General features: G+C 41.5%; 1 protein-coding gene across 3 annotated transcripts in view; it reads right to left on the bottom strand.

Moving 5' to 3' along the window:
* Positions 1-22,475, bottom strand: part of CRIM1 (cysteine rich transmembrane BMP regulator 1) — a 189,354-nt gene extending 166,879 nt beyond the window's left edge. For 2 of the 3 annotated variants that reach the window (XM_080341203.1, XM_080341204.1), the window contains exons 1-2: positions 21,770-22,475; positions 8,631-8,804 (exon numbers count right to left, since the gene is read on the bottom strand). In XM_080341203.1, coding sequence (XP_080197329.1) covers positions 8,631-8,804; positions 21,770-22,121 — 526 coding nt within the window. In that variant the 5' untranslated portion in view covers positions 22,122-22,475. Of the gene's footprint in view, positions 1-1,845; positions 2,042-8,630; positions 8,805-21,769 lie in introns of those variants that run through there. The other variant, XM_080341205.1, reaches the window with a different exon arrangement.
* Positions 22,476-23,076: the final 601 nt, after the last annotated feature.

Here is a 23,076-nt window from a genome sequence, read left to right as displayed (position 1 = left end):
GCTGGCATTTTCTTTTTACAGATCCACAGAGGGCACACTTCTATCACCTGCACTCATGTTGAGTACATAAGAACAATGGCCAGAGCACCATCTCACCACAATGTCACTGGAAAGGGGAAACAGAGTCCTGAAAAGCCCATTTACAACTAGGTAGTTTCCATACCCCTAAATGCAGTATGGATATTTGGACTTTTGTTTATACTATGAGCTGTACCCCTGCTAACACTCTGAGATAAGGTGAGAAATTCTTCTCAGAGGTCTCTGTCAGAGGAACTTATTAAAAAGTTTTATGCAGGGGCAAGAGGGGATAGAATTCTGGGGGGAGAAGGATGCTGGCCATACTTCATTATATTGCACAGAAAAGTTACTATGATGCTGTGGAAGCTGCACAGTGTTTGTTCTATTTAGAAAAACAAACACAAACCAAAAACTTCACAAAATAATTCAAGGCCTACATTTGGAGACAGAAACCTAAAATATTTTGTCACCATCCTACACAACCATACAGAATTACAAAGTGTTGGTGTATCATTCTTTTAAAGAGACAACTATGAGGTCTACTAGAGGTCAAACAAAACAAACAACTTTATTTTCCAACAAATTGTTTCTCATTATTTATAGAGACAACCATTGCATGAAAATTGGCACATTGACCAGTGTGTCACTGATACCACTATCACTGGACACATTCATCCAACACTCACTTATCTCTATCAGCATTAATGCTGCCTATATCCAAACAAGACTCGCCCTGTCAAAACAAGAGTAGTGACTCAGCACACCAAGTGCCACAGGAATATACCTTCCTGCTAGTATGCAACATTAGCCTAATGTTTACATAACGTTCAATTTCAAGTCTTTTCTCATGTCTCTTCTGTCTTATGTAGGTAACTTTTCATTCTTAAAAATCAAGGCTGCATCTGAAATGTTTTGCTAAGCATCACCCACCCCATTTTCTCTCTCTTCACCAACTTTAACAGAATTTAAAAGTCAAGTATTCATTAAAACTTATAATGTGCAGAGGACATACTTTAGCTCAGCCTACTTGACAACATGGAAAAGAACATTTGGAAGGCACAGAACTTATCAAAAGCAAGATCTTACCACATCTAAAGTACCTGTCCTGTTCTTTTCCTTCTCTTACAGAGGCTCCAGGTACAATAGGTTATCTTGTATTCAGTTTCAGATTAATGCAGGTAAGCATTTGAAACAGAAAAAGGCAAGAATGCTTCTTTGTATTTAGAACAACCACACTGACCATCCAACATCTGATTACTAGCTTTGCAGGGTGAATATGTCTCATGGTGCTATGCCAAGACCCACAGTTAAGGTTACATTTCTGTCCACAGCAACCTCAGAAACTGCAAGTTTGAAGGAAACTGAAGTGTCACAAATGGAAGAACCAGTAGCCTCTTCATAAGCACTGCATACCCAAGGGATTTGGATGTAGATTCAAAGGCAAGGGTGACATCTGAACAGCAGCTCACATAAGCAAGTGTAGCACAGAAAGACAATAAGCTCAGTTACTAACACATTAGAAACACCATTCATTCGCATAAAATGAAAAGGAAAAATAGAAGTGTAAGGATACACTTGCAAGTAATTTCTGTGATGCTAACACTTCTAGGGCTTTTTTAAGCAGTTGCTCAGTTTGGAGTTTTTTCTTCAGTCTTCCCTCCTAACAGGTTCTGCAATGTAGTTTTCCCTCCATTAATACAAACAGCATTATTCATAATCTAATTAAATCTAATTTTAGGTATCCAACCACATCAATACAGAAATATGAAAGTCATTTTTCCCTTTTGATGCCTTCCTGAAAGTTGTGCAAGGTTTTCTTACCATTACCTTCAAATTTCATGGCACAGATGTTCGCTGTGACAATTCATCTTAAAAAAAGGACACGCTGAAAGAGCCAATACATTAGGAAAAAATCATACTTCCTTGATCAGAGGACAGTTCTCTGAGGAGCTACAGTCAGAAAAGTGACAAGTCCTGCAAATTTAACACTGCTCTGTTATGCTGTGAAGGCAACCACACTGCCAGATGTGCCACTGTTGTAAGACTCTCTTATCAATTAGTAAGCAAGTTCTCCTCCCTTTTGGTTTTTGGAAGATTTCTTTGTGTATCCAAGTTTATATCAGCATTCCTAATCTGTGCTATTTCCATATCAAATGGTTTTTCCTTCTGTATCTCTGCATTCAGAATCAAAGCCTGAAAGCTATACTGCTATTTTCCTCTGTATTTCATGTGAAATTTTGCCTTCAAATGAATACTTGGCTCTCACACGCACGTTCGACAGTAAAATATAGACCTTTGCCACAATCACATTCCTTATTGCAAATATATGCCAACCTTCAAAGTTCAGTTATTTGAGCAAAAACATACATTAATTGTTATGTGAGAGGAAAGGAAAGTGTATCAGATTAAGCACATTTGAAAGTATTTCACTCTCCTCCTTGCCTGATAATTCAACATAAAGCTAGATTTATTCTGTTCTAGTTCTTCAACATAGCTGCAGTCATTAAGACCACACAGGTGAAGTTTAATACAAAATCAGACTTAACAACAACCAAACAAGCATTCGGAATAAAATTACCTTCTCATATTTGTTATTCCAGGACTGGTCTAACAGGTATTGCAACATTTGCCAGTATAAAGTTATTCAGTTACATGTAAAAAATAATGGAATGCAAGGAGTATGTTGCAATAAGCCAGCTTAATAGATACCAGCAGCTTGAAAGCCTTTTCCTTTCACCTATGAAGGACAGCAGTGAATAGCTTGGAAAGGTGCAAGCCATGAAACAATTATTTTAAACTTGGAGTTTTGATAACTTAGTATCAATAGCAGGTTTTACATGCAAAGAGAGATGCAAGTGAAGGGTGTTCATTTACCTAAAACATCAATTACATCTTTCATTAAAACGAAAGGTATAAATTGTATCCTTCACATATATTCTAAATAAGGGTCGTACTTAACTTTAACTTTTGGTAGAGTATGAAGTGATAAAGACAATTGTTTTCTCCTCTTAGAACTCAAGTGTACACTGAGAGAACTTGAAAGAGACAAAAACACCACCTTTGCTATGGCTGGTGGCATGCACACCATGGCACTCCAGAATACCTTTATCTGGGTGTCACATCAGTACATGATATTATCAAAACACTGCTGCCTCACTACTTTGAAGAGGAAGGGTAGTAGTGGGAAATTTCTCATCTTTGAAAGAATCTGCAGACTGAAGTTTTTAGTAAATCCTGCTGAAGAGATTCCAACCTGAAGTATAGCCCCCACCTAGTGACAGACTGGATGCCCTACCTGCCAGAGGGTAGAAGAGACAGCTCTTCCAACAGTGAACAGTTGTATGGAGTGATCTATCATCCATCCTAAAGACCTGCTGCTGCCTCTGGAGGGAGAAGGTGACAAGGCATGCTGCCTTCCCACCAGCAGCTCAGGAGGGCACAGATCCTGACCTGCTCTGATAGAAGAGGAAGAAGAGGCTCAAGAATATCCTTAGGTTCCTGCTCTTTAATGCTCTGCTGGTCTACCTGAACTGCTGCCAGAGCCTAGCATAGAGGGAGAGAAAGAAGACTGCAGAACTGGAATAGAGTCTTAGAAACTACATAGGCTGGTTCACTTCAGATACTGACTTCCTTGTGAGTCTTCATATGTGCTAGGCAAGATTTCAAGTTAATTGGACTGGCACTCCACTAGTTTCCAATGCTACTACATACCAATGCCCTACAAATGTACCTTGATGAAAAAGTTACTCTGTTTTTCACTTTCCTCACCTCCAATTCTCAGCATCCCACACAGTCTACAGAACTGACTCTTCTGTACTGTCTGCAGTTAATTCTTAGCAGAGAAGGACTGCAAGAATGTGTAGATGCAGCTTATTAGACTTCTGTCTGTTACTGTGGCTTGGCAGATAGCTGGCATCTCATCACTTTTCACCCTCTGGCCATACTTTCCACAGTCCACTCCAGCAGCCCAAGTTCAACCAAGCTGTCATCATTAGCAGTCTCCTGAACAGAAACAAACTTTCTGTGCTCAAGAACACAGGATTTCCTGAACCATATCAGAACAGGCACTCATCAAGACAAAAACCAAAAGCATTTTAGACAAACAAAACCCACTCCAACACAGAAGTCTATTATTATATAGTTATGTGATAGCTTTTCCAGATAGTTTCTTTCTAGCCCCAAATATGTGCGTTTCCTCACAGTAGGATGGTTCACAACCTCTAGACAAACCTTCTATATGAAAAGTCACTGATGCTCCATGCAGAAAAGCACGCATATCAAGTGTGGGAGAACTTTAAGGCCTAAGTGTGCTTCATGCTATATGATACTCTAACTAACAAGTCTTTGGACACTTGCAGGATGACTATACAAAGGTTAGTTAGAAGTTAGCTACCAAGTTCTATGACAGAAATCAGTCCTTTCAAATGTATCTAATTCTACTATTTCCCAGGAAAAGAAAGACTAGCAGTGGAGATGACAACCGTCTTCAGTACTTGTATTATTGATAGCCCACATTAGCCTCTCGGTACTTTCTTGCAAATAGACATCAGCACCCCTACAGAAGTTATGTACATTTGAGTACAGATTAAAACAGACTCTCCTCAATACAGACTTCCTCAGTTCAAGGCAAAATAAAGAACATGAGTTTTGGGCCCTACCAAATGACATCTAAGCAATGTGATGTTAGAGCCCATGCAGTCTGGTTTTGGGAAGGAAAGACAGAAAAGTTATCTTATTTTCCCCATGTGGCTTGTTTAAGTGAAGTGTGTAGAAAACAGTATGAAACAGGTAGGCAAAGAAAACAAGAAAAGGATAGGTAGAACAAAATATGAGGAGCCCAGGAAGGCAGGCGGACACAAGCCAATAGGGAAAGATCCTATATGAAGCCAACAAGAGAACACTTCAGGTTAGCTGAGTAAGGAAACTAGAACTGACATCAAACCCAGAAAGACAGACCACACACACCCTGAAAAGCTTAAGTATAAGACAAAGTAGATAAAAACAAAAGATTACTAGAGAGGCATTTGAAAGGGAAAGTGCAAGCACAAAAAGACACAAGAAAACAAAGTACATGCAAAAGCCTCAATCCCTTAGCACATATGCATTCGCATCTGGAAATGGAACTCCAGATTTCAGCTCACTGCTTGTTATTTACCAGGTTGCATTTATGGAGCAGATTCCACATCTGCAGGCAAAGGTAGCTTTCAGTGAGCCATACAGGCTGATAGAGCGGGCAACTCCAGCAAACTCTATGCATTAGCACCAGCATCTCCTGTGCATGGACATATGCACACTGAGTATGGTTGGGGTATCCTAACTGTGCCCTTCTTTCAAGGAAACAACAAAAAAATCCAACAAAATAGAAAAAAAAAAAAAGAGAGATAAAGAAGAAAGAAAAGCCACATAACTCATTTTAATCAGAACAAGCAAGCCACACTTATCTAGCACCACTGGCCTCTTCAATAGCATTGCCTCAACTGCTCAGAAAACTGAAAGACAGGTCCTCAGTTAAATACATTTTTACAGCCCAAGATAACTTGTCATAGCTATGCAACTTAAATGAAATTGCTTGAGCCAGAATTTCTCTAGATGTCACTGTATACTACTAATTTTCTAGGTTCAAATTTGTCAAATATTCTGTAAAGTTGTAAATATTCTGTAAAGTTGTGTGCTTTTAAGAACAGTACTACAAAAAAAGTTCACTTGAGAGGACCCTTCATCTTTCCAATTACCTTCATAATTAGCAGGAAAGCTACCTTACTCATTTTTGCCCCTCAGCAGGATGGAGTTAAGTATCTTCCATGCCTTAGTTGTGTTATGGAAGTTCATCAACATGTGAATGATACACAAACTTATAATGAATATGAAAAATCTTGCAGAGTGACACATCACTGAACAACACAAAACAGTCTCCCTGGCTTAGTAAGCATCCGCCAAGTAGAACACACATTGATGTAGCTGCTTAGATGACACTTCAGATTTTCTTCAGAAACTCTGATCCTGGTGTATCTATCATTCAGGTGCTCAACTTATGTCTTTTTAATCACAGTGTGTATTTAATTATCCATATCAAGTGTGGTGAGGAGAGGGAAGTTCAACTACTCTCTCTGAGTCTCCCTTTCCATGGCAGCAGATTCTATTAGGGTATTTTAAGATTTTAAATTACTAGTTTTAAATCCTCCTGCTGTTATATTTAACAGACAAGCCAAAAGAGTCAAGTATACATCAGTACTTTGGATTGCAGGAAAATTTTAGACATATCTAACAGATCTTATGAATCAGCCCCTTTTACATGACACTACAGTTTAAGACATAGCCTACCTTAAAGAAACTGAAAGATTTTTCCATTTCAACATGCTTAAAGAGCCCTCTGGTTTGCATACTACCTAAGCCATGTTTCAGGGGAGACTTTCCAATGAATTCAACTGGCTCAGACACACCAAAGTGGCCATCTCACTCTACCCAAGAGACTTGGCTTGCTTACCAAACAGGAATGTGGCAAGCACAAGGGGAAAAAAAGTTATTCTTCTTTTCCATTAGCTTAGGCACAGGATGAAGCACACATTTTAATTACCAGAACAAGAAGTAATGCATTTAAAGAAACAACCTCCATAAGCAGTTAGCATTTAACTCCCAGTCCTAGTTAGAGAAAGGGGAAATAAGCATTTATAGTACAAAACACAATAGGCAGGTTTGATTGACTACAACTGTCAAACAAAGACAAAAGTTATGCTGCGACTTCTCCCCTTCTACTAGGCAATAAAGATGGATTTAACTTTAAACATTCCTCAGTGGTAGAATTTGATAGTCTCAGGATGCAAATGCAAATTCACATTCTTATGAGTAAAGGCTGGACTGTTGTAACACTCACGTCAAAATTGCCAGATTTCTTGTATTTATGAGTACTGTTGTTGTTTCATCACTTGCATCAACTATCCTTCCTATCTGTGAAGGAATAAAAGCCAACAGGTCCTAAGCACTAATGGTGCCCTATAGTCTGAGACTTTGGAAGAACATTTTCCCCACTGCGCACCCCAAAAAAAAGAAATAAAACCAAGAAAACAAATAAACAAAAAAGAAAGTTACACCTCTGAAATACAGCTGCACCATCACTGTCATACCAGGAAGTTTACATGTAGAACATTGTCACCTCATGGCTAAGCTTCAAACACTATTCTTTTTAAAATGGGAATTTACCCGAAACAAGAGGTTGCTGAAGGCAAACTACGCAATGAATGAATCTGGTTTAGCCATGCCATTCCACAAACTAAGTCCATTTCTTCTGAGTCTGCAAACAAAATCAAAAAGGCACCTGCAACGGATTTTCTTAGTAAGTTAAACACATGATGAACTGTTATGCCAATAGAGTCCTGCTGAACCACTACAGACTAAGTCACAAATTCACAAGTAAATAAGGAAGTGGCCAGTGAGGTTACTTAAGAGCCCATATACACTATTCTACACTACTACAGCAATAAACAAAAGGCCAAAGGTTTTGCCTCTCCTCTTCCTAGGAGAAAGAAAAAAAACAAAACAAACAAACAAAAAAACCCCCACACTACAACAAAAACCAAAACCAAAACAAAACAAACAAAACCCAGAAAAAACACCAGCGTCATGAGCAAAGCTAACGAACACGTTTCCACCAGATACATTTTTCTCACAAGACCTCCTTGCTTAAAGGCTATAGCTCAAAAACAATTTCCTTATCAGAAAAGAAATACAACAGACGTCATAAGATCACACTTCCATAACTCAAATACAGTAGCTTTAAATATGGCTAGTAGCCCTATAAATACATTTACTTTTGCAATATGGCTTTAAACATTGGTTCAAAGCAGACTAATTAAGCAGGTTGACACCACTAATCAACTTTTGTATGTTCCTGGACACTTTGGAAAATAAACAGCAATTACAGCATCATAGAAAGGGCCCAAGATCAAATCTTCAATAGTTGTTCAAGACAATCCTAGAAATACATCAAGACAATTTCATGCCAACTTTGAGCCAACTTATTTCCAGTTCAGCCATAAACAACAAAAAACTCAAAAACCCCAAACATAAAAAAACCATCATGTATGTGTGCAGAAGCATAAACATATGTGGTCTAAGGCAAGTCAAATCAAAGGAAAACAGAAACTGAAAAATAAGAGCATTAAAATAATGCTACATTATGCAAACCTAAGGAAAATAGCAATTCATGCATTCATATAAAAAAATAAAAGCATAATCAACAACTACTCCTTTTTCTGTGCTTTTGCTATTAAAATCCACTGTGTTTATTCATGGTTCAGTCACACCTATACATCTAAACAGTTTTCCACACTGCTTTACAGCTAAAGATATGTGAAGGTAGCTACCACAAACTATAAAGAAAATGGTTTTAATCTTAAAATCTGCATAATGCACAAAGCACAAAGTGTCAGTTTCTTCCATTCTTAAACCTACTCATTTGGAAGGCCAAGCTTACCAAAGACCTATCTTCCTTTAAAACATACACCAGGTATCTGAAACTACCCAAGCCATCCTAAAACATATTATACTAGACCCCTTCTTTTCATCAAAAGCATAGAAAAATCACTAACTATGAATTACTGAAGACAAGTGCTTACCTTCAATCCTTTTTAAGGCCGACAGGCAAGTATCCCGGCTTGGAAATTCAAAGGGATTATTACAGGTCCGAATGGTGTCACATTCACATTTCCCGTTGATTATGTTACAACCTGTTATAAGGTTTTCATTGCACGGTTCAAATCCAAGAAGCTGATCATCATCCCAGTTTTCATCTAAAATAAACAAACAAACTCACTCACTATGGGATTTCGGCTATAGTATATAAATTCAGCTGCTTTGGAGTTGGATGTTATTTACTTCAACAGAGTGCTAAACAGAAGATAACATTAAAAAAAAAAATAATGGATTAATTTAAACTGTGGGATTTGCCAGATACCATGTTTCACAGCTGTTCTATTGCCCATTTTGCTACAGCTACTGGCATTGTTTATTTCCATCTGTATGATTTCTTGGGGAAATGCATAGCTGTAGTACAAATGAGTGCTATCCTAACTGAAATAACTTCTGCAGACACTCGAAGTTATATTTATCATGGAAGTGAGAATGTTGGACAGAATTTGCAGCTGTTATAAGAGTCAAAATTTAGTCAGAAAGAGAGCATTTTTAAACCTGATTAAAAATACATCACATAGAATTCACTCCACAGAGATAACTTTTTATTACAAAAATACTGCAAGATGCCAGATTCTGTAATGTGACCAAAAGGAAGTTTTCCAACACTCCTGGCTTATCATCATACTCCAGGAAAACTGATCAAGCACATCAGGCTCCTTGCTGTCAAAGGGCAGGGGGCTAGTCAGGCTGGAACAAGTCTCTCTGTTCAAGTAATTCTGCTCCTTTTGAATCAGTCCCATCAAATGCGTGTAACCAACGTTCCCACTGTACAACTGCCCACTTTCCTTTTAGGAGGCTACATGCAACAAGACTTCCCCCCCGCCGCCACCCCGGCCCTAGAAGCAATAATTCCAGGACACCCAAAATTCCACCAAGATTACCAGTCCTACAAAATCTCAGCTTCCTTAGTTTAAGTGCACATACAGCAAAATCCCACCAACACCAAAGTCTAAGCAAGATACATGTTTTTAATGCAAGATTGAAGAAAATAGACCAGGCCTTAGGTATTCTTCACTACAGAGCACCAGATCATTTCCCAAGCTTCTCTGTCTACCAAAACAAGTAGTACAGAACAGTCACGCAGATAAGGCCACTGACTTCTAGTAATTACATAAGCAAAAAAATATGTGTTTTCAATCTTTAGATCTTTATATTTCACAGCAGCTTTCACACTGTGCCTTCTAGTAGTTCACCCCAATTTTATTTACTATCGACAAGCAAGTTTCCAATATAACTCCTGCCAAGAAACACTTCAAAAAGTTAAGACATGTTCCAGCTACAAAGGGTGGGTTTTTCTGTTGTTGTTGGGGTTATTAGAAGCTGTCCTCCAATATGGTTGGCTGCAGCCAAATACGACCTGTTTGACATTCAGCAGTCCAACACTCAAGAGAAATCTAAGAACTGGTAGTAAATAACAGTATATTCACACACAGATACTGAGGCTCACATGCAAGTACCAACCACTCTCAGAAACATGCAGAATATCCACTAATCTGCAGATTGTCATGTTTTGGGGAAAAAACAACCAACACCTGGAAGGAGTTGTTTCCAGTTAAGCATTGTACATGATCTACAGCAAGTGTCAGAGAAGATTCTCACAGGCATGTTTCTCCCTGTACAGCCAACTGCTTACATTCTGTTATAAGTCAGCTAAGTACCTGGTTGACAAAAGGCACTGAATAAACAACTAAGTGAATTTTAGACATGAAGAAGGGAACTCAATGGCTCTTCTACTCCATAAAAATAGTACAGGAAGAGTAGACATTAACCCCAGGAAATAATATGCCTCTTTTCTTTTTTTCTTTTTTTTTTTTTCTCCTCCAGATGAAGTTAACATATCATCCCATATAGCAACCGTATCAATAGAAGTCAAAGGAAGGACAGAAATTCTTGAAGAGAAACTATTAAAATTCTTTCAAGGGAAGATGCCGCTTTAGCGATGCTTGGGATACTTTCATCATGACGAGGCCATACATGCAGAGGGAGGAAAAAAGTCAGGAGAATCTGGAGAACAATAATACATCCTGTTTTTGAGAAGCCGGAATACAGCCTGGACAATTTGTATTTTACAAATCGCAGCCACAGTCCACGTAATGAGAAGAACAACAGGGGCTATAGCTATGCTCCAAGACTTGGTGTTTGAAACTCTAACCACAAGGCTAATAGAGACAGAGTCCCTGTTACACTAGAACTGCTCGCCCCATGTAAGGTGGGATCCACCAGGCATGGAAAGCAGAGCCATCCCTTATCCATGGCAGAACATGTCAATGCAGATGCACCACACAGTGTGGCACCACCCACAATATTATCTGATTTCCAAAACAGATTAGTGTTTGGTATCTCACCTGCCACCTCTCATGGCTTTTCAGCTGGGAGCAGAAAAGGAGGTGCACAATACTAGGTGCACATACAGTGCCACACTGCTCAAAAATTAGCTCAGTAGCCATTAAAAGGAAGATAAATCCCTCAGGAATACTTGCAGACTATACATCTAACACGTTATCTTGAAATGAGGTATTTTTTATTACTGAAAGTGAATATAAAACAAAGGGACATTCAGACAAATTCAGTTCTAGCCTGGATATCTTTTACCAGACTGCCTTTCAGACAATTTCCTTTAGTAACAGTGAAGGAGCAGACATTTAGCAAACAAATAGCATGTTTTAGTTTAGTAAATCAATAGAAAATCTAGCATGACTTTTCATGCAGACTTAGGACCCCTTTTCCTAGTTGATTTTGTCCTTTTATAAACAGAAATTAAAGTCCTGCTAAATGAATACTTGTTTACCACTTAGAGTAAACCCTCAGAAGTCACATCAGTATTGGCAGAACAAAACTCCTTGGAATGAAAGGTACAACATGCATGAAAGTACTCACATGAGCTAAAGGGAAGAATCCAGTGTCTCACTTCTACCCAAAGCTTTAGATACCTGATGCAAAGGCAACTAGTGCTCTGCTTGATGCAGATGAATGGTGGTTCACTACAAGATTATCGCTTGTTTAGAGGTTAGCAATATTGCAACTGATAATGGAAACATGCCTTGAACAAAGTCTAGGCTCTGTGAAGCATATAACCTAACCTCTGTTATTCCAAAAGTCATCATGTCCTGTGGACTATTCCAAAAAACCAAACTTTTACACACCAGTGATTTGGAGACCTGGGACAGTTCATGAACAACTCCAGACTGTAGCAAAAACATTTTCCTGAATGCTCTGTTTTGACCTCCTCTATTGCTTCCTTTTCAGAAGAGTGCTCTTTCATGTGTATCTCTCAGAAATTTGGATGATATTAAGGAAGAAATTGGGATGTAATCATTTGTGAATGCTTTACTTCTCTGCAAGCAGGGTTGACAAAACCCAAATGTAAGAATCTAAGAGCCTCTCAAACCTTAGTATGTGCATCCTATCTACTAGCTGACTTCTAGAGTAGGTGTTTAACAGTAAGTGTTTTGACAGAATCCAGCTGAAAAACAGCCCAAGCAGACTGTTTTCAACCAAACTGATGATAGTTTAGCTGCAATTTCCACCATCTCATTGTGCTGGCATGATCAGGTAGAGGCAAAAAAGGGAAGTGCCACTCTTTTTAGCAGTCCTGAGTTGACATTGGGCTGTCATATATAGCCACTCAACTACCTTTTGCACACATGCCTAGAAGTGGTTAAAATGCTCCCAGCAGGCAAATAACTATAGTTCAAAAGTCACCCTTTCACATCATTTACACCTGCATGCAGTTCCCCACTATTTCCAACTCATTCAAGCAAATTCCCTTTTCCAACAATAAAGTAGTTCTGCATTTACGCAGACCAAAGTTAAGTCTTGGACATAATACTTTTTGAATTCTAAGAGTGCTTTCATACCATAAGGAAGCTGTGGGAGGGGAGGCATCATGTTAATTCCAAACTTTAATTTTCTTCCATCATTCATATAATCACTGGCTTTGTGCAAAGCAAATGTTTCAACTTGCTAACAATTCAAGTGCTGCTCTGGGTTGCTGAACTCCCAAGTCCTGTCATAGCATGCATCTAAAGCAGGGAAGAGGATTAAGGCATTAACGAGTTGAACAAGAGGTCCTTAAACAACAGGTCCAGTCTGGGAAATAGTCTGCGAAATATGTCACTGGTAAGCAGCATTCCATCACTTTTTCCATGCTAAATCCTACATACCAGCACTCACAACACAGTACCACAGCTGTACCATATACTGTTCTCCTTCATTGTTTAAAAGATAATGAATCAGCTCAAACCAGCAAGCACCACACAGGAATGGTCACTAGAGTATCCCTGTTTAAAACTAATATAAAAGAATTATACCCACAATAATCTTAATTTATAGTTCAAGGGTGAAGGGGTAAACATAACTGTAATGAACTGAGCCACCTCCCATAATTTACATTTAACTGCAGCATGTTACTCAGCTATTTCTGCCTTTTTAAAGCATGACAGACAGGTTCTCAGGATGCTAAAAGAGTAAAGTGACCACCAAATACATTGCTGGTCTGAGAGTGGAATGGTCTAAGTCACATCTTACAGATTCTTTCACCCTTTTAAATCCTGTATTTGACCGAGGAGAGAGAACAGGTTTCACAGTGACACAGAAGTGAACCTTACCAAGACTAGTACTGCCCTCTGGGACAGGAGGGAACCTTTCAAAAGCTTCTCCATCAAACCAGATCCCTGGTCCAAGCCCCGACACCCCAGCACACTGGTATACACAACAGCATTTTCAAATCAGTGGTACTCATTAAGATGGTATGAGACTCTGAAAAGATTCTACAGACTTTCTAAAAAAATTAAAAAAAAAAAAAAAGAGGAAATACTTCTTGCCAGTAGGCTTTGGCTTTTCTTTGAACAGGAAAAAAAGAACGATGGAAAGGAAATTCATGTTTTGGAGGAGCTGAACAATAGAAATGACTAATCACCACTAAAGAATGCTTGAAACCCAGCCCCAGACCTTGAAAACCAGCAGAAGGGAAGGCTAGCCTTGAAGTGAGTTTGAGCTCATGTACTGCCTGCAATACTCTCCCCTCTCACAAGTTATTCCTTCAATGAAGTCATGAATCAGGGATCAGCAATGGCAGAAACTTTTATGCAAGACACACAGCTGAGAGTCTTACGATAAAGCAGTTTCTCCACCTTTTGGAAGGGTCTGCTTTCTAAGACCAAATCTTCATATGGAATGCATGTCAGTACAAATGGGTTTTGCAGCCTCCTGATAAAACTTCTAGTCAAAGCTAGAAAGCAAAACCGTATCCTAACATTTACATACCTCAGGAATACTACACACACAAGGCTTGTCTCAAATTTGACTGCCTGCTTTAACTTATTCCAACTAGAGTGTATATCTCAGGTGATCAAATCCAACACAGCCAGCAAGATTTTCACTGCAGCAGCTCTGTGTGTGTGTCAAGGCAGCTATTTCATACTAAGGAATGTAGAAAATATTTAAACAAACCAGCTTTGCACTCAATTATCAGAAGCTACGAGGAGAGCAAGGAGATAAATGGAAGCATTAAGTGAAGCATGTGACAGAGACAACTATTCCAAGTTTAAAATTTTTCCCTTACCCACACTGTCTGCAGGTATTTCAGTTCTCCAGGTACCCCTCCCCCCACAACTCTCTTTTTTTTTTTAGTGTTTTTCTAGCTTTGTTTTGTTTGACTTCTTTTTGTTTGCTTTTGGTTGTAAGACTTTCACTATCAGGGCTCTCCCCAACAAGACTCAACAATACTTCCAATAGCCTTCTTCCCCAAAGATGGTCTGAAAAGATAAATAATTCATTTTGAAGTCTGACCCTTAGACATTTAAACACCTGGAAAAAAAAAAAAAACAAACCAAAACCCTTGTAAATTTTAACCTTATGACCAGAACCACATGTTGTTTGTATATAGTTGACTGAAAATATTACAGAGTCCCAGGGTTTAATTGGTCAGACGCAGCCTCTGCCAGTACTCGCCTGATTAGAATAAGCATGGACAGCAGTGTTTCAGTTGTCCTAGCAGATTTTTCCTCTAGCTCTAGAAAACTCGTTAAAAAAATAAATAACTCCACCAAACCTTCATACTCGTTTTCCAAAGGAGGCTAAAATTCCAATACTTTTTTTTTTCCAAGTTGCACACTGCACCCACATGCTCCAGAAGCCTTCAGGTAAAGCAGCACACACCAGCTCGCTGCAAACAAGTAGCTGGCTGGCAGCTTGCTGAAGCAGGAAAAGTTTTGCTTAAGACAAATTCTGGAACAGGGCTATGAATAAAGCAACGTGTACCAAGAACAGTCCACACTATTACAAGAAATCTGATATCCTAAACCTTTTGCCGCTTCCCCCAGTCTCCCAGGTCATTAACACAGCATCACTGAACACCAGAATTACAGGATGTTTCAGAAGAATTACACCCAGTTTCTTAGCCACAGAAGACGACAAGAAAAACTCTACATAGCCTGGATTTAAAATTAGCATCATGGCTTTTTTTTTCTTTTTCTAAAACCTAACTTAGAGATAGACATTAATTTGAGTCTTCTATTATCAAAGCAGCACATTTTACATTAGCATATGTAATATCACTGTTGGTATGATCCCAACTTTTTATCAACAGCCCATTGGTGAGGGGAAGAAACACCTCCACACGCACAGATCCAGCCTTTCTGAAGGAAAACTCCTCAACAGAGCACAACACTGATTACAGCAAAATCCTGAAGTTTAATTTGCTTCAAGGATAAGTAACCCAACAGAATGAGCTCCCAGATTCAGAAAAATTACACTTTCTGGGATTTTCACTAATTAAAAAAACAAATCCATCTGAAGCCTATCAGTAGGATATATATATATATATATATATATATATTAGCTGCTATATAAGGCTTAAAGCCTTGGGAATGAGAATACAGAAATGGGTGCAAGACACCAAGCTGGTGCTTCTCCTCCTGGCCACCACCCTGGCTTCTCCTGTTTGTTTTCTTGTTGAAAGACTTGCACACTCACAACCCACAAGGTGTTAACATGATTTGCAGATTCCAAAATATCCAGTATACCCAGTGAAAGCTGCCAGGGGCTGAATATTATGCCTCTGGTAAAGGTGTGAACTGCTTTCATTCTTCATCTCTATACATTACTAAGGGCTTACTTCCTCCAAACATGGCCAAACTAGTCTGTTTAGACTAGAGCTCCCTCAGGGATCATCTTTTAATCCATATGCTTATGTGGAATTTAATCCAGATAGCCTTTATATAATGTTGTCTTCCCATCTTAGAAAGCTTCTGTACATGATGAAACTTACACTATACACTACATCAGTATCAGTCCTTTTCCAAACTGCCTGCATACATACCAAATGGCAGACTTAAAACATAATGTTGTCAGACTACACAACTGATGTCACCTGAAGTCTCAAGCAAAACCCTGAATTCACCATTTCCAAGTTTACATTCCCTGTGGATTAAATGCATTTTCAAATGAAAGCAGTTTACAAGTCACGAGAGACATTTAGTAGGTCACTTCTGCAAAGTATTTAATCCATTAAAACAGAGAAACATTTGGTCCTGTCTGCAAAATGCTATAAACTTTACTCATTGAGATGAAGAATCCTTGAGGGGGCTGCAAAGGAAGGAGGGGAAGAGAAAGGCATTTTGAACTATATTAATGGATTAATTATTGCATAATACACCTGTCAGTCAAATGATATTTTGGTTGACTAAGTATGAGGCAGCAAGTTAATTTACACAAGTATTCTTGAATCAGCTAGAGGGTACTTAAAACAGCAAACATGCCTAAGGGTGCAGGAATTACCCACAAGTATGAAGGTAGGTTTGTTTTTAAAAAAAAAAAATAATAATAATAATCTTCATAAGCAGCATGATTTTGGGGAACCTGAAGAAATGACCATTTTCTATAGGGAAAAATTCACATCAGCAGAGGGTGCTCAACACAAAGTCATGCAAGATTGAATGGTTTTAAAAAAATTTAAAAGTATTCCTCTTATCAGCAGTTAAGAGATTTAGTCCTTCAGCCCATCCACAGTGAGACCGCTAGTTTTAAGCTAACTGTACCTATGAATTCCTGCATCAATATCCCTCCTCATATCTTCTGGACTTTGCCATTTCATTTTTGTTGAAATATTGGAACTAAGTTATTTCCAAAATCAAAACACAATGCCTGGAAACAGAATAAACCATTTCCAAGTCAAATAAGCACCTGATCTAATTTCAATTCAGTGCCATGCTCAAAGCTACATGTTCTTACTGACGTTGAGATTTTGGCATTGACACAAGTTAGAGTAGAAGTAGCTTACAAATCATCTAGCCTGTGCATAAGAAGTCAGCATGTCCCTAGTAAGAGTTTTTTGGAGGAGGCGGGGGAAGAGGACTGTTAAATATGGTCAAGACTAACATATCACAAGTGGAACATTCACCAATTAATTACTTCTTATTCCAGTTTCACAAGGTCAGTAACTTTTGTAATATTTTTTGCTTGACACCATGAACAATTTTTCCATTTTTTGCCCCAACAGTCTGAACTGCTGACAATCTTTGAACGAAGTGTTCACGCTAAGAATCATTTGGTGCACCACTTAATACTGATTAAGTCCCCAACTAGATCATCAGTTCTAACACTTGATGTTAGTGGTGGAAGTTCTCTATATACCTGTGGACATTGGAACTGTTTGGATATTTCCCAGCCATTTGCTACGTAACAGAGTAATAAAAAACAAACAAAAAGTCAAGAAATCTAAGCAACATTGTTCCAGTCAAACAGATACAAACAGATTACCCACATGCAACTTCTAAATCACTTGAACTTCAGTAACTCCTTCTTGAAGCAAAATACTATCTGATATTTAGGGGTCTGGACTACATTACAGGCAAGAAGCCAAGCATGTTGTATAGAAGTCTGTCTGGAGACAAAGTGTCATGTTCTAGTTGATGTGTCCATTGACCCATTAGACACGGAGCACAGGACCAAAAACAACTGAAAACAAGGTTCTCCCAATGGTACCAGCTATAGAAGCACTAATTGTGGTAAAAATACTAGCAAGTCTCTAAGCAAGTTGTTCTTACTTAAGAAAAGCAGAAGAGAACTCCGTTAGCATGTGTGTAAACCTATGCCTGCTCCCCGCCAAGCTTAGCTCTCCTCCTCCCCATTTTGAAAAAAGCTAAGTTTTCAAAATTTCATTTCTTTTCATCAGCTCCAGTTTCACTACATTTTGGTTACATGGAGTATACTGTGCCCTTATATATCATACTCTTCCACGTTCCTAGGGGAGGACAGCTAGTTCACAGGAGGCTTAGAAGTGTGTGTCAGGGGCGGGGGGGTACACCCAAGCTCTCCCTGGTTGTCCCAACAAGGAGTCAAACAGTAACACTCCAAGCTCCCAAAAAGCTGCAGTTCAGTAGAAGAGACTAGGAGTAGCCACAGCAGGGCAAGCTTCCACCATCATCCTAGAGGATTAACCCACATACTTCCTGATACTTGCCCAAAATCCACTACAGCAGCTTTCTCCTAATTCTGAGGGAACCCCTATTCAGAAGCTACACACAAGGCAAACAAATCTCAGGTATTCAAGGCAAGCCTTAAATTAGCTTCAGTAGGCAAAAATTATACAGCAACAACTGTATGCCCTGCTGCCCCAAAAAAACACCTCAAACACAATCAAAACAAAAACCCCCAAACAAAGTACTATATTTTATTGGTAAGCTACTGGAGCAGAAATACCTTCTTTTGATGGCTACCTAGAGGCTAACTCATATGAAGCATAATATATTCTTAGAGGAACCTAAAGACAGAGTAAAACTAGTAGTCTTGTTAACTTTGCGTTTCAAGTATATATCACAAAAACCTAAGTTACGTTTCTGTTACACAGCTAAATACATCAACTCATTTTCAGCATTATTTCACATGCTACTGTTAAGTCTCAGAAGAATTCAGCAAAGCAATCAAGGCCTCTTCATCTAAAAGCATCAGAAATTAGGGAAGTGCTGAAACAGAGGCAAGAAAGAAAAAAAGAGTAATCATTGAAAAGCCTTCTAAGAGTAACAGAGCTTGTTTGGCAGAGATTTTCCAAGGCTTTCCGATTCCCGAGAAAGCAGGAGCCCTGCTTGGCTGAACTGCTGCAGAAGCCAAGGCTAACGGCTTCCTGGAGAACTCCAGTCTAATTAGGGGATGGATCTAGATCTACCTCCAAAGGCAGAGAGCAAGTGGATTCTCTGCTTTGAGTTTAAAATTTCTGAATGGTAGAAGCATTTGGAAGAGGCTCCAGGCTCTCGACACCTTCTCACTGAACCAATCCAGCAGCATCTCCCTAAAGCCACGGAGAAGCTGGAGGTGTTTAACATCTCAAGACTGCCCTTGAGGACAAGTACCCACCCGTGGTGGGGGAAGGCAACCTCAGAATTTTTCTTTACCAAGAATACAACTGCATTCAGGAAGGGCATTTACATACTTCAGGATAATGCCACAAACAGAGCCTTAGATCTGCATAAAGATATAAACAGTTAAGGTAGTGAGATGAACAAGGACTTCCTTCAGGTTTAAGAAGGATGAAAAGATGAGTGTAGAATCAGTAACAGATTCCATTAATAAACACTGATTTAACAAAGACTACTCCATTTCTAGTTTCAGAAAGAGAGGCTACCAGTGACAGATGCCATGGAGACTTCTCCATCAGGCATTGCAGAGTTCACTCATGCCGAGTGAATTAAATACTAATACTGAGTTAAAAGACAAGTATTTTCACTTGCTGCTATTCCAGCTCTTAAAGTTTTCTGTAGCCTAGTATGTGTTGATACTCTGAAATAAGACACTGCTGAAGCTTCAAAAATGATAAAAAATATGCTTATAACTGTAGCCAGTAGGGGTCATTTCAGTGTAAAAAATTGCAGTGAAAGAAAAGGCTGAAGAGCTGAAGGAGAGTAAAGACATCAATTTCTATTCACATAGCTCTAAAAGTCACTCCCATTTCCTCTTCCCTGAAGCAGAGTAGGGAAGAGTTTGCACTCCCAGTAGGCAAGATTTTGAGAAGAAGCTTTTATTCGGTTAATAGATAAAGGCATAGCTTAGTACTACTCACACATCAGGCACCACCAGCCTAGCCTGTTGCACGTGTGCCTGTAAACTGTTCAGGTCACAACGAGAAAAAAAAAACAGAGCTAATCAACCTCATTTTAGTGATCAAAGGTAGGACATTAAGTCCCCTTTCTTACTTGCTGCCACCCCCCCCCGTGCACAACACACACCATGAAGAACAATGCATCATTTTGGTTGCTTAGAATGAGGCAGCTGCCTGACAAATCATTTAATAAGTATTCCAGGACTATGTATTAGGCTGACAGTTCAGCTCAGTTGCTTTTCATTTACAAGAATGAAAATTAAACAGATAACTTATCTCCCAAACTATTCCTATAGGGACAGCTGGAACTGGTTCCTAACCACAACACTAATTGAAATGCAATCTTGCCAGCAAATGCTTCATACTATTTTCAACAGTAGATGGGACGTGTTACAAGTTGAACTACAGCAACGTACAGATTGCATCACTTCAAAGGAATGAAATACTCCTAAACTGCCAGAGACGTCTGTACTGCGATACAGTAAGGGAGCTGGAACATTAAGGCATTTCATGACTGCAGGCTTTTAGTTCTTTTAACCAAGGGGGAGGAGGAAAGCTGTTTAAGCCAAACTCTTACTTGAAAACATGCAAAAAGAAAAACTCACCCAAAACCAGGTAGGCTTCTAAAGTACCTTTTCCTTCTTTGCTGGTACTTTTCTACTTAAGAAAACTTACCCAACACATATTAAAAATAGTAAGAAATTACAACAATGTACATATTTAGAAATATTATCTCAATCAAGGTCTTCAAAGCACTTTAGGGCCATTTTTAATTGTTTAACAACAGAGCTTTTAACGCTGGAGCTAGTCCTACCCAGGCAACAACTGCAGAGGCTGACGGCATTGGCTACAGTACAGGCGGGACGCACCGCACTGCTCTGCTGCGGTTTGCAATTTATTTGTTAAGGAGGCAAATGGAGTTCTAAACTAATAATGAGCACCAGGACAAAGGTCAGCTGCCCACTAAAAATGACCGCTTTTAGCTCTCTCAAAACAGTGCATCATTTTAAATGCAAGTTTTTTGGACAGATGCTGCCTCACCAGCTCTCTGGACTTTCTGCTGCCCTCTACCCGCCGAGAGGAGACCGGCTCCCTCTCCTTTTCCAGAATTGTCGAAGCTCCTGCTCCGAATCTCGCATACATTTATACATATCCCAAACTACTGGTTATTTGTAATCTCTTTACAGCGCCATGTTTTCCCTCAACTTGAGGGGAAAGGAAGCTAGATGGACAAGACAAAAAGAGACTAAAAATTTGTCTTTGGCCTTTTGTTAAATCATATATGTAAAAAAAATAAAATCTGATGGACTCTAATAGATAGAACATTTGAAGGGGCGGGGGGGGGGGGGGGGGGGGAGGGGCGATGAACTCCTCTTGCATTTCATAGCGATTCATCACCTCACAAGCAGCCGGCAGGAAGCAGAAGTGACTTGGAAAGGAGTCCTGCCATGGGGATTTCTCCCTCTCCCTTGATGCTCCAGCAAGGAAAGAGACATCTCTTATCACACATCGAAGCGGACAGGCGGGAGATATTAAGTGACAGGAACAGGAAGGAAAAACTTTACAACAGATGATCAGCCTTTGTGTTTCCTTACAGAGAAGGGAATCCGGAACAGGCACCATGTGTGCACGACTGACCTCCGCCGATCTCCAATCTGCCAAACCCTTCCCAAGGAATTTTAGTTGGGCATCAGTCGTTGGTATAAGCTATTAGCAAACCAGTGAAGCGCTATGGAAAACGAGAAGTGGGAGAGCCTGGAAGTTCATGCTAAGAAAATAGAGGGCAAAACTTTCAAATAGAGGGGCTTTAGGGAGGAAAGGTTAAAAAACGCGCTCCCAGATGGGACATGCGGGCGGCGGGGAGGGAAGGAGGGCGCACCGGCGCCGGTGCGCCCTCCTTCCCTCCCCGCCGCCCAGCGAGTACCCCCACCCCGGGGGATGGATGGATGATGTCCCGCCGCCTCTCACCTTCGCAGACGCCCACTTCGTACTCGGTGATGGAGTCTCCGTTGAGCGGCGGGCGGATGACACAGCGCAAGCCCCGGTCGCAAGCTCCGTGCAGCCCGTAGACTCCCCCGCAGCTCTCGTTACGCTGCCGAGCGCACATGAAACAGCAACCGCAGATTCCCAGCACGATGCTACCGGGGCAACTCTTCGGTTCTTCGCATTTGGATTCGTCGCAGGGTAAGCAGACGAGAGCCCGCGTCCCCGACTCGCCCAGCAGCAGGGCCAGCAGTAACAGCCACCCCGCCGCCGCCAGGTGCCAGCCGCCGTCTCCGCCCGGGCGTCTCCTCCCCGCCGAGACCGCTGCCAGGTACATCCCGGCCGCCGCAGCCCGGCCCTGGGCCGGGGGGAGCCTCTCAGAAGCCCCCTCGCCGGGCGGCGGACCCAAGCGCACCGCGGCTCCTTCCCGCCGCCCCCGCCTCTGGCCCCCCGAGGAAAGTTTCCTCTCGCGGCGGCCGCTTCAGCCAAACTTCTCCTCCGGGCGGCGGCGGCGGCGGCTCCGCCCGCTGTCCCCTCCGGGCAGCGGCGTCCGTCAGTCAGTCCGTTCGTCCCTCGGCTCCTGGTCCCGCGGCGCCGCACGAGCGATCGAGCGAACGACTCCCGGGTGCGAACAGCAGCGCCCGCCTCTACCCCACTCGCTGCCCGAGTCCCGACTCACCGCCTGCCTGCGACTCAACCCGCTCCAAGTGCGCCCTCTGCCCTTCCCCCATTGGGCGGTGATCATCTTCGCCCCGCCTCCGCTGCCTGCTCGCGCCTTCTCATTGGATGCCGCCCAGACTGGCCCCGCCCGCTCCTCTTCCCGCCCCCCCTCCCCTGCTCCCCACCCCTCAGCCTCAGCTCCTGGGGCTGGGGAGGACGCGGCGGAGGCGAGGAGCGGCATGGGCCCCACAGCGGCCGCCGCCTCCCTCCGCCCCACCCCTCCTCCCCCCCCGCCCGGGGCTCCGAGCGCGGAGCGGAGCGAGGCGGCGGCGCCAAAGCGCGGGTACGGGCTGGCGGCTGCCCGGCGGACACCTCTGCCTCCAGGGGACGCGGGGGGTGGGGAGGGAGCGGGCCCCGCGAAGGGCTCAGGCACTGCAGGGCGGCGAGGGGGCGAGTGGCGAAGGTGGCCCCGCATCCGCGGCAGCGAGATCTTCCTACTCCTCCTGCATCGGCCCCCCCGCCGCGAGGGGCGCGGGGACCCGGGACGGGGAGCGGCTCAGCACCCTCTGGGCCCCCGCGCCCCGCACGGGGAGAGCCGCCCGCACCCCGCCCCGGCCTCGCAAGCCAGGCCC

The sequence above is a fragment of the Nesoenas mayeri genome (assembly GCF_963082525.1).
Source record: "Nesoenas mayeri genome assembly, chromosome: 3".
NCBI lineage: Eukaryota > Metazoa > Chordata > Aves > Columbiformes > Columbidae > Nesoenas > Nesoenas mayeri.
Note: the sequence above shows the minus strand (reverse complement) of the source record. Positions and strands in the feature narration are given on the sequence as shown.